The sequence below is a fragment of the Olea europaea genome, chromosome 9, assembly GCF_002742605.1.
Source record: "Olea europaea var. sylvestris chromosome 9, O_europaea_v1, whole genome shotgun sequence".
NCBI lineage: Eukaryota > Viridiplantae > Streptophyta > Magnoliopsida > Lamiales > Oleaceae > Olea > Olea europaea.
Genome location: NC_036245.1, coordinates 13,430,481 through 13,443,184, shown reverse-complemented (window position 1 = coordinate 13,443,184; position 12,704 = coordinate 13,430,481). Strand labels below are relative to the sequence as shown.

Below are 12,704 nucleotides of genomic sequence, written 5' to 3'. Positions count from 1 at the left end.
TAAATAAATGAGTTGTGATCAAAAAAAATTTTGATTTTGTGACCGATGAATAATTTGTGACCTATAAAATTATTGATTCGTAATCTATAAGATTTTTTATTTATGATCGAGAAATAAGTTGTAACAAATAATTGATAAGTTGTAACTAATTAATTAGATAAGTGTGATCAAATTATATATAATTGTTACCTCAATATATTTTATTAATATAACATATGTTTAATAAATTTATTTATATATAAAATTTTAAAATATCTAATTTTTGAAATTTGGAACTTATTGATTAATTTGAAGTAATCCTTATTTTGGGCTTCTGGCCCTTTTTACCATGAGATTAATAAAAGAGACAAACACCACATTACAAGTACTTAAGCAATACACGTAAGCCAAAGCATGTGCAAGACAATAATCTCATTGTAGCTTCATAAGAAACATAAGGGCAGTTATCTTGCGGTTAACTAGGATTCTTGACATTCATGGAAAAACATCCTCGACAACGTACACCATAATATTTTGTGATCATTAACAATAATGCTGTCCTAGTGATTACAAAAGCATTGCCCCAAAAAAAAAATGTACATGCCTTAAAAGACAGAGTTATATATATAGCTATGCGGGAAGTTCACCACTAAACCAACGAAACCAACGAAGATCGTGACATGCCTCCATTTGTTTTTTACGCTTAAAGAGGGGAAGCTGAAGTACTGGGATAAGCCATTACTTCACGAGTTTCTTCAGCACTGCTTCGGCATGACCTAGCTCCCTAGTGAGATTGGCTGTGTCAATCTGATTGGTGATGGTTTTGATCATTTTTTGAGCAGCCATTTGACTCCAGAACCTGTTCTAAAGCAGTTACGACCTCGTCCATGTCTGGCCTAAACTTGGGTTCTTGGCTTAGGCATTGAAACGCAAGGGCAGCTGCCTTTAGGGCTTGACCCATTGGGTGCTGCCATTTGAGACGGGGGTCTAGAATGTGCAGTATTCTATGTAAGTTCAACAGGTAAGGTTTTGCCCATTCAACCAAATTTTCTTCCCCCAGTGGCCGATTTTCGTCTATTGCTTTCTTACCAGATAAAATTTCTAGTAGTACCACTCCAAAGCTGTATACATCAACCTTGGCAGTTAAATGGCCTGGCCTCCCCCAAAAATAAAAAATTGTTAGGATAGCTTAACTATTTCGCGAGCGAACTGCAATTCCAATTGCTGATGCAAATTAAAGCAAAAAACAGTAAATTGATTTACTCTTTTAGTCAAGCAATGTTCGATGAAGTGACGGGGAAATGAGAACTGGAGAAGCACGAGAGCTAACATTTATTGCCAGCTGGTTGCATGTCCCCACAGGTATGAGGTGAGGATTTAGTTTTCCTCTATTTCAAGAAAAAGGGAGGCTGTGCTCAAACCTAAGAGAACTCAATGGAGAAAACAATGGTGGTGGACTGGGGAAACCAGATTATACAACCCAGTTTTTTCCGAGCACTTTGAGAGCATAATCCTTTTCAAACTTACATATTTCAACAATTGCATTCAAAGATCGATAACCCTTTTATTCAGATGCAATAAATAGGTTGATGAGGAAGGAGACAATTTGCCATACACTAGCCCCCTGAAGCAAGCAACTTGCGTTGACCATAACAAATGCAGCAAACATCACTTGACAAGAAAACTTCAAATATTGGTCAAGGTCAACAAACATGATACAGCAAGTGATTAATTTGGTTAACCTATTAATGGAATAATGAGGAAACTGCATGACATTAGTACCTGTTCTCAGATACTCGGGAGCAGTATATCCAAAAGTTCCCTTGACTTGAGTTGAGACGTGAGTCTTATCACCAATTGGCCCATTCCTTGCCAACCCAAAATCAGAAATTTTTGCATTGTAGCTCTGCAAATCAAAAGCACAAACAGCGAAATTACACGTTAACCATTTAGAAGTCCTATGAATATAAACCCTGCTGAATTAGTGAAGAGGTAAAAACTATAAAGCAAACCTTTCTTGGCTAGAGCAAGCAAAATATACTTACCGAATCAAGCAAGATATTGCAAGTATTGAAATCTCGATGTATTACTTTGTCCTTGGCACTGTGAAGAAAGGCAAGTCCTCTTGCAGCACCCAGAGCAATTTTCATTCTTAGGTTCCAGGAAATTGGCTGGAAGTAAGAACCTCCTAGCTCGAAATAAAACCATTGTGTCAACTAGAATTCGACATCAAGCAATATTCACTCAATATTCCCTGATATATTATATTATGGTACACATAAAAAGGGTACATTGAACTCACTCCCGAATAGATGATTCTCCATGCTACCCTTGGGCATGAACTCATAAACCAAAAGTCTCTCGTCATCCTCCAAGCAGTAACCAATTAAGTTTACAAGATTAGGGTGGTGCAGCTGCCCAAGATAGTTAATTTCTGCCTGAGAATTCGAAACTAAAGCTTATCAATGAAATGGAAATAATCTAAATGGGAAACAGAACAAGATATATTGCTAATTCGTTATTGCCATGACAGCTGCATGACTGGACTATATTATAATTGCAGGCATTAATTGTCAAATGCTATACGCACCCAAAATTATTTGACTGATATGCACAAAATCTCCACGCACGTGAGTCTACTCCCCAAGCATTAATTACAATGTCAATTAGATTAGTCCATTCAAGTAGATAACATAAAATTAAGCAACAAATATGCTCAACAAATATCCAAGTACATGGAAGTCTTGATTGTGCTATGACATGTTTTAAAGTGTGAATGAATGCATTTTTAATTACGAAACAGACTTGGTCTTTTATAAAGTTGATAAGTTTAAGGTGAAAATCGTACATACCAACCATTCATTGTGACCCTGCCACCCATCTTTGTTTAGCAACTTAGCAGCTATCACCATCCCAAACCCAGGCTTTGATGCTGCAAGTGAGTGCTCATCAACCCATCCCTTGTAAACTCTACCAAAACCCCCTTTCCCTAAATAACTTTCTCGGCAAAAGTTTCTTGTGGCTGCCTTAAGATCGTTCAATGTGAATCTTTTCAAGTTGGAGGAATGCAAGATCTCACCTTCACTCCGAGGAACCAGGGGTATAGAAGATGTAGCCTTGCTGCTAGAACTACTTAGCTTGGTCCCTTTTTCATGGACATATTCAGAAGAAATAACACCAACGTATACTTTCCAGTTAGATCAGATATTTTGATTGTATTAAAATTATACAATTCAAAATCAAAATCTGCACTTGTTATTGCCAACGTAATTGATAGACTGTTGAACCAAATACATATTAAATATGTTAAGAATAACTATACTTCTAGCACAAATCGTGTAGATAAAGAGTAGATATTTCTTTTGTAGTAACATATACTGTGGAGAATATATATCGAAGATTCCCCCAAATAAAAATTATTGATGAGAAAATCAACGAAGCAGAATCTCTAGTCTCAAATACCTATCTCATAGTTCTTTCTAGGCAGTTTCAATAGGAAATTAAAGACCAACTACCCTAAACTCAGTAAATGGAAAGGATGTGAATTCTAATTTCACTTGCAGCCCATATATTCCATCTATAATTAAAAAATTAGCAATTACAGCACAGAGGAGAAACATAGGGTGGAGGGATACATGACCTAGTCAGCAGGATATATATGAACAAGAAAATATATAAACAACTAAGAAAGACAATTCAGAAACAAAGCTAGAAGATTAAACAGAGGTGAGCTTTCCCATAATCGAAGAGCTGAAAACAACAATAAAGAGCAAGGCATTCTAGTCTATTGCTAAATGGATTGAAAAATTCACAAAATAACAGTAAGTATGAAAGGGCTGCCTTAAATTGGTTTCTCAAGCAGATCCCTTTTACAGTACTAAAGAGCCCTCCAGAAAATCAAATACTCTTATAGCCAAAGAAAACACGGCCAAAAATCCAAAGAAAACCTCAACATTTTTATTTTTCTTTTACAGTATGCAATTATAAAGAACAAACAAGTTGCTAACTCAAGTATCTATATGAAATGAACCGCAATACCAGCCCACAAGTCTCGTGACCACAGATCTAACGTAAATCTGTTAATATTCTTGAGTTGTCACTTTTAAAATTAGTTTCTCAGCCGCCCACCATGCTGCACCACCCCCACAAAGCAGCAAGCTTGAAGATGAACATGTGGCATTCTTACAGGGCATTTCAGTAGAGCAAAGAAAATCATGAGAGAAATTATAAGTTGGGAAGAAAATAACTGAGAAATGCATTGTTTAACTACTTTTCTTGTTCTTCTTCTTTGGAGGGTCATATGAAAAGAAACCACTTTTTGGACCTCTCTGTGAACTACAGGAGATTGACTTGCTTTTCCAACTTGTTGTATTACTTTCTCAATAAAGATTAACTTAGCTAATTAATTGAATTTGAAAGTAATTCTGCTTTGTTGTTGGCTTTCGTGTTCCTGTTAAAGTTGAGTCTTTTTCAGATGCTACATTCTCATATAGTAATCAAGTTTTATATAGTTTTATCGGATTCAGAAATAGAAATATTCTAACTCAACATTTAATAAGTTGTTGTAACAATCTTTTTTCGTTTCTTGAAAACTTTTCACATTTTTTATAATTTAAAATTATTTGCAAATAGAACGAAACAATATTGAATAAGTGAGTTAGGGAGCTGCTAAGGAACGGATACACTTAATAATACGATTGCAGAACGTGAAGATTTTTAAGTTAGAGGATTGCAAGATCTCACCCTCACTCCAAGGAATCTGGGATATAGAAGTAGATGAGGCCTTGCTGCTTGGATTACTTAGCTCGGTCCCATTTCCACTCACATTTTTAGAAGAAATAACACCTCCATATATTTTCTAGTTAGATCAAATATTTTGATTGTAATAAAATTATATATCACAAATTCAAAATCAGCGCTTTCCACTAATTGATAGACTATTGAACCAAACACATTACATTTCTTAAGAATGTCTAAATCAAGCACAAATCGTGTAGATAAGCAGTAGATATTTCCTTCACATTAACACATGCAATGAATAATATATTGAAGGTTTCTCCCAAATAAAAACCATTGATGGAAAAATCAACCTAGCAGGATCTCGTCTCAAACACCTATCTCATTGTTCTTTCTTGGCAGGTTCAATAGGAAAGTAAAAACCAATTACGCTTAACTCAGCAAATGCATAGGATGTGAATTTTGATTTCACTTGAAGCCCATATATTCCATCTTTACTAAAAAAGTTAGCAATTATAGCACAGAACAGAAACATATGGTGGAGGGATACATGACCTAATTAACAGGATATAAATGAACAAGAAATCATATAAACAACTAAGAAACACAGACAGTTTCATGTGTCACGAATTCTATTTCAAAAAACAAAGCTACAAAATTACACAGAGGTGAACTTTCCCATAATCAAAAAACTGAAACAATAATAAAGAGCAAGGCATTCTAGTCTATTGCTAAATGATTTGAGAAATTCAGAAAATAACTGCACGAGTATGAAAAGGGATCTCAGCCTTGATTTGGTTGCTCAAGCAAATCCCCCTTGCAATACTAAAGAACCCTCAAAGAATTACCTCAAGATTTTTATTTTATTATTTTTCAGTATGCAAGAATAAAGAACAACCAAGTTGCTAACTCAAGTGTCTATATGGAATGAACTGCTATACCACCCCCCCAAGCCTCACGACCCAAGATCTGAAGTAAATCATCTTAATATTCTTGAATCATCACTTTCAAAATTAGTTCTCAGCAGCCCACCATACTGCACCTCCCCACGAAATAGCAAGCTTGAAGATGAACAGGTGGTTTTCTTACAGGGCTTTTCAGTTTAGCAAAGAAAATTATTAGAGAAAATATAAGTTGGGATGGGAAAAAAAAAGGAGAAATGGATTGTTTAGCTGCTCTTCTTCGTTGTAGGGTAATATGAAAAGAAACTACTTTTTGGACCTTTTTGTAAAACTAAAGGAGATTGACTTTCTTCTCCAAATTTTCTTCACTACACAGACAATTCGAGTAGGGCACATTAGTTTCTTAATAAAGATTAACTCAGTTAATTACTTGAAGTTGAAAGTTGAAAGTAATTCTGTTTAATTGTTGGCTTTCGTGTTCTTGTGATCGTTGAATCTTTTTCAAATGCTACATTCTCAGATAGTAGTAAAGTTTTATACAGTTTTATCGGATTCAAATAAAGAAATATTCTATCTCAACATTTAATAAGGTGTTATAACAATCTTGTTTCTTTTCTTGAAAGCTTTTTACATTATTATATAATTTAAAATTATTTGCAATTAGAATGAAAATAAACATTGAATAAGTGACTTGAGGAGGTAGGCAAAGGAATGGATAAACTTATAATACGATCGCTGAATGTGAAGCTTTTCAAGTTGGGGGACTGCAAGATCTCGCCCTCACTTCGAGGAATCTGTGGTACAGAAGCAGACGATGCCTTGCTGCTAGGATTACTTAGCTCGGTCCCATTTCCACTGACATTTTTAGAAGAAATAACACCTACATATATTTTCCAGTTAGATCAAATATTTTGATTGTAATAAAATTAAATATCACAAATTCGAATCAAACTTTTCATTGTTGAACCAAACACATTACATTTCTTAAAATAACCAAAATTCAATCACAAATCGTGTAGATAAATAGTAGATATTTCTTTTACAGTAACATATGCAATGGAAAATGTATGGTTTACCCAAAATAAAAACCATTCGTGAGAAAATCAAGAAAGCAGGATATGTATTCTCAAATACCTATTGCATTGTTTTTCCTTGGCAGGTTCAATAGGAAATTAAAGAGCAATTACCCTTAACTCAGAAAATGCAGATTATGTGATTTTCAATTTCACTTGCAGCCCATATATTCCATCTATATTAAAACATTAGCAATTATAGCACTGAGCAGAAACATATGTTGGAGGGCATATATGACCTAACTAACAGGATATAAAAGAACGAGAGATCATATAAACAAAGAAACACAAACTGTTTCATGTGTCACAGATTCTACTTCTGAAAAAGAAACTACAAGATTAAAGAGGTGAGCTTTCCCATAATTAAAAGACTGAAAAAATAACAAAGAGCAAGACATTCTAGTCTATTGCTAAATGGATTGACAAAATTCAGAAAATTACTGTAACAATATGAAAATTGCTCTCGGCCTTGATTTGGTTGTTCAAGCAAATCCCTTTTACACTTCCTCCAATAATATAAAAATTTTATAGCTCAAGAAAACACGGCCAAAAATTCAAAGAAAACCTGAACATTTTTATTTTTTATTTTTTCTTTTTCAGCATGCAAGCATAAAGAACAAAAAGTTGCTAACTCAAGTGTCTATATGAAATGAACTACAACACCACCCCAAGTCCCATGACCCAAGATCTAAAGTAAATCCTCTTAATATTCTTGATTTGACACTCAAAATTAGTTCTTAGATGCCCAGCATATCGCACCTCTTCACAAAACAGCAAGCTTGAAGATGAGCGGGTGGTTTTCTTACAGGGCCTTTCAGTTGAGTAAAGAAAATTATGAGAGAAATTATAAGTAGGGATGGTAAAAAAGTGAGAAATGGATTGTTTAGCCACTCTTCTTGCTCTTCTTGCTCTTCTTCTTTGCAGTTCATATGAAAGGAACCACTTTTTGGACATTTTTGTGAACTACAGGAGATTGACTTGCTTTTCCAAATTGACTTCTCTACGCAGACAATTTGAGCGGGCTATAATACTCTCTTAATCAAGAACTCAACTAATTGATTTAAGTTGAAAGTAATTTTTCTTAGTTGTTGGCTTTCTTGTTCTTGTGAATGGTGAGTCTTTTTCATATGCTACATTCTCAGATAGTAGTCAAGTTTACTCAACAATTAATAAGTGGTTGTAACAATCTTCTATATTTTCTTGAGAACTTTTCACATTTTCAAATTTAAAATTGTTTGTACTTAGAAAGTAAATAAACATTGTGAATAAGTGACTCGACGAGGTAGGCAAAGGAATGGATGCACTTATGATATGATTGCTGAATGTGAAGCTTTTCAAGTTGGAGCAAGATCTCACCCTCACTCCGAGGAGTCGGCATCATAGAAGCAGAAGAGTCCTTGCTGCTTGGATTACTTAGCTCAGTCCCATTTCCACTGACACTTTTAGAAGAAATAACACCTACAGATATTTTCCAGTTAGATCATATATTTTTGGTTGTAACAAAATTATACATCACAAATTCAAAATCAGCACTTTCCATTGGCAACATACTTGATTGAGTGTTGTGTTGGATCTTAAAATGGGAAAAAGGCTCAATTCTTATATTAAATCAAAACAAGTACATGAAACTTAGTAACAATCACTATCAGAACACACACACAAAGAAAACAGATCAGTAAACAACCTCTCAAAACTGATCAGACCACACATTACTTCACAAACTTATCAGAACATGCATAAAAAAATGAGACAGCTCCATATTTATAGACCCTATTGGCGGCAGGATTGGAGCAAGCAGAAGCATCATCAGACAAATAAAAATTGACCACATCAACAAATCATTTTCAATTATATTTGCCCAGCCAACAAGAATACTATGCAACTTTCTTTGAGCATAAGAAAATCGGGTGGCTTGGAGTTCTTCATTAGGAAGGAAATGGTCAAACTTTGTGGCTGGACACTTCACAATTAAGAAAAACTTATCATTGGGTAACATAAGTTGCTAGCTTTGTGAAATTTCTGGGAAACTTGGCAAGAAGACGTGCTGATTTTCAACACGTTGAACCAAATACACATTAGATTTCTTAAGAAAATCTAAAACTCAAGCAAAAATTGTGAAGATAAAGAACATATATTTCTTTTACAGTAACAAATACAATGGAAAATATATTTGAAGATTCCCTCATATAAAAACATTGATGAAGAAATCAACCCGGTAGAATCTCTTGTGTCAAATACTGATCTCATTGTTTATTCTTGGCAGTTTTATAGGAAATTAAAGACCAACAACCCTTGACTCAGCAAATGCAGAGGTTGTGAATTGTAATTGCACCTGCAGCCTATATATTCCATCCATACTGAAAAATTAGCAATTATAGCACAAAGCAGAAACATATGGTGGAAAGGGCACATGACCTAATTGACAGGATATAAATGAACAAGAATTCATATAAATAACTAAGAAACACAAACGGGTTCATGTCATTTTCTAAGTCTGAAAATAAAGCTGGAAGATTAAACAGAGGTGAGCTTCCCAATAATCGAAAAATTGAACAATGGTAAAGAGCAAGGCATTCTAGTCTATTGCTAAATGGATTGAGAAATTCGGAATATAACTGTACCAGTACAAAATGGGCTCTCAGCCTTGATTTGGTTGCTGAAGCAAATCCCCATTACAATGCTAAAGAACCCTCCAAAACTCAAATACTCTTTTAGCACAAGAAAACAAGGCCAAAAATCCAAGAATATTATTTAAAATTAGAAAGAAAATAAACATTCAATAAGTGAATTGACGAGGTAGGCAAAGGAAAGGATGCTCTTATTATAAATCACAGAAATAATTGAAGCAAAAGCTCCAAATATTTGAATCATTAGCAGACTTTTTTCTAAACTTTCAATTATTGCAGTCATCACTCTTTACCTTTCCAATCATTGCATGTGAGGTCATTTTGGACGGTTTTATCCACAATTCCGCCAGGTGACCATCAAAATTAAAATTGACCATTTTCTATCAAAAAGAGGAGGGTAAAATCGTCTATTCACTTAATAAATGAATCTTCTTCCCCAACCAAATGCTCCCACCCACAACCCATAGTCGTGGGTCAATCACCGTCAACCAACCCAAACGAAGGCCCATCGAAACCTCCGCCACCTTAAACCGTCAAATGCCGTCCACCAAAAATCAAAATCATAAACTAATTTTCTTTATCTTCTAGCAGTGTTTTTGGTATTCTGTTTTACCTAATAATCTATTGGCATTGCGTTCAAAAGAGCACGACCAAGAAAATGGCTAAAATAGTCAGATGGCAAATAAAGAATTACTTCATTTTATTTTCAGAAAAACTAGTGTACCAATAATACATACATGTGGCTTAAGGCGCTCCAACGCTACAGTTATGTGTTGATTTAGGGATGCCGTGAAATCGAAAATAGAGCGATTTTTAAAAAGAGAAATTGTTTGTGAAATGGAGTTGTGGAGTGTAACAGGAGGGTGTGAATGATAATGGAGAGAATGAGCTTTGGAAGATTTGGAACGACATTTTTGGATATAACAAAAGCTAGTTTGAGGGTGGAGAAAAACCTATTCTCAGAAACGAACTTCCACATTTTTTTTTTTTTTTGGATTTTGGCTTTTGCTGCGGCGGTAATTGGCAATTTTGAAATGGAGGTTGGCTTTTCTGGCGGTTTAATGGTGAAAATTATTCTCTCCGAATTTGGGTTCGGGGGCTCGGGGGGAAGGCGAGGAAGACGATACATTTATTTTTTTTTTAATTTTTTTTTCTCCTCCTTTAATTTAGAGCTTTGGGAGTGATTTTTCATCAAAAAAAATTAATTTTTTTTACCGTTATTTCAAAATCTCGACCAAACAAGAAGAGAAAGAAGAAAGACGAAGAATACAAGTAGAAATGGTCCAAATAAAATTAGCTACACGAACACAATTGTTCCTTTTTTTAGAGTACAAATGAGACATCGAACGAATCAAAATCCATGATATGAAAACAAAAATTAGAATGAGTAAGAACAGGAGATCATAAGGTAGATTTCTAAATCTAAAAAGATATGAAAACAATTGACAACAGCACCTGAAAAGCTTGATCTGACGCAAAGTCGCTAAAAGGGTCGAAATAAGAATAATTGAAAATGAAACACAAATTGAAGTCATGATCGTATCTCTATGTATTGTTCATTCGCTCTGCTCGAGCGGCATACCAAGAAAATAGAGTGTTTGTTTGAAACTCCCGCGAAAAAGCCCTTTAATCGGATTTGAACCGATGACTTTAGCCTTCTTTTAGTAAAATTTGACTTTTTTATCTCACAGATGGTCCCCACTTTTCTCCTAACGATCACAAAATAAATTTTCAAAATTACTCCCAAATAGGGCCTTAATCGATTTAAATGTGATAAATAAAATTTTACTATTTTCCATTTTTTTTTAAATACTAAGTCCTCGTTTGATTAGCAATTTTTCATCAAAAAAATTAATTTTTGATCGTTATTTAACCATTCCAACAATCATTTTTTACTTCTTCAATTACAAGTGGAACCTACTTTCTTTCTAACTATCAAAAAAATTAATTCTTATAATTACTACTGAACAGCTTTAAAGATGTGATCAAACTTAAATGTTTAGTCAACTGATGAAATTGTGGATGAAAATCATCCAAAAGAGCTTTACACGCCACGGTTGGAAAGATTAGAGGAATTAATGTTATTTAACTATGAATATTTTCAATGTTCCCCAGTGTGGCGACATGATGAGATAATTTGTCGGTGTAATTGGAGATGAGTGCCGGAGTGGAGGTAAAGTACAACTTTTTTTTTTAGTCGTGCCATTATATCACCAATCAGTCATTATCTTGCTAATGTCAAAACGCTATCGGCAAATATCGGTTTTGATGCAAAAGAGTAGTTTAGTCAACTCGAAAATATTATTCTAGGATTGTTACTTTAAAAAAAAAAATTCAATCAATTATTTCTAAATAAAATAATTTTACGTGTAAATTGATAATTTTTATTTATTTAAACACACGTTCTTTAACAAATTCATTTTTACAAATTTCATTATAAAAAAATCATATAAAATAGAGCCTAACACTTATATGAGAGTAAAAGTATGGGTTAATTTCACAATGATCACTGCACTTAAAAATTATAACGGTCATTGTATTTACAAACTTGCAGAAACAGTCACTTAACTTACGAGCACTTTCATTAACGGTCGCTAAAGTTCACCATTAGGACCGTTGTGATTTTAATTCAAACTAAAAGAACCAAAACACATGAAAATAGAACCTTGAGGATCTCAAGTGCTAATTTCAAACTTTAAAAACTGAGCTTGGTATTTAGTTAATGGTGAAGTAGACATGATTTCAATAAGTAGATTGGTTGTCAATAAAAACAATGTTGTAAACATTAAATTGATAGAAATTGATAACTAGAAAAGTACTTTCCAATTAGTTGGACATAATTATTTGCTAAATATTATTTTTGGAAAGAATTTTTTTATTATAAATTTTAATTTAATTTTTTTTTTAGTATAAAATTAGAAAGAATTTTTTTAGAGGGTGTTTGACATTCATTTTTATGGAAAAATGAAATTTAGAATAGTAAATTGATGGAGAATATATGAATGAAAAATAAGGAAAAGTTTTTGATTTATGCGTAATATTATTTTAATGAAGAATGTGTGGTTGAAAAGAAGAGAGAGAAAAATGTATTATGAGAAAAATGGGAATTAACTGGGGCCTTAGTATAAATTTCAACAAAAACCATTTTAAGGTATGCAATTTGCACTTGAGGTCCTCAAGATTCTATATACACATATTTTGGTCCTTTAAGTTTGAATTAAAATCATAAGAGTCCTAATGGTGCCGTTTCTGCAAGTTTGTAAACTTTAATGACCATTAATGAAAGCGCTCATAAGTTAAGTGAAGTACTAGGTAGTGCATGATGACGAACAAAATTTTAATTTATTTTTCTTACTTGATATCATCGGTCCAAACTCAAACATTTA

General features: G+C 33.7%; 1 protein-coding gene across 2 annotated transcripts; it reads right to left on the bottom strand.

The window, feature by feature from the left end:
* Positions 1-421: 421 nt before the first annotated feature.
* On the bottom strand, positions 422-10,428 carry LOC111399729 (receptor-like cytoplasmic kinase 176). Of its 2 annotated transcripts, none has more exons than XM_023027200.1 (9): positions 10,056-10,428; positions 8,048-8,149; positions 6,349-6,498; positions 4,723-4,824; positions 2,832-3,124; positions 2,282-2,417; positions 2,025-2,167; positions 1,762-1,885; positions 422-1,131 (listed from the first exon to the last, which is right to left on the bottom strand). In XM_023027200.1, the coding sequence occupies exons 2-9, from the start codon at positions 8,070-8,072 to the stop codon at positions 782-784; spliced, it is 1,323 nt and encodes a 440-aa protein (XP_022882968.1). In that variant the 5' UTR covers positions 8,073-8,149; positions 10,056-10,428; the 3' UTR covers positions 422-781. The 2 variants fall into 2 exon arrangements, with proteins under 2 accessions (XP_022882968.1, XP_022882967.1); XM_023027199.1 differs by lacking the exon at positions 10,056-10,428 and adding an exon at positions 9,313-10,031.
* Between the last annotated feature and the right edge of the window lie 2,276 nt (positions 10,429-12,704).

Bases quoted from the DNA above. Each gene is read 5' to 3' on its own strand.
- LOC111399729 (XM_023027199.1), bottom strand. From the start codon at position 9,364: ATGGGGATTTGCTTCAGCAACCAAATCAAGGCTGAGAGCCCATTTTGT. The intron at 3,125-4,722 runs GTGAGATCTTGC...TCCATGAAAAAG, and splicing joins CCAGATTCCTTGGAGTGAGG to GGACCAAGCTAAGTAGTTCT. The intron at 2,168-2,281 runs GTGAGTTCAATG...ATTTCGAGCTAG, and splicing joins GGAGAATCATCTATTCGGGA to GAGGTTCTTACTTCCAGCCA.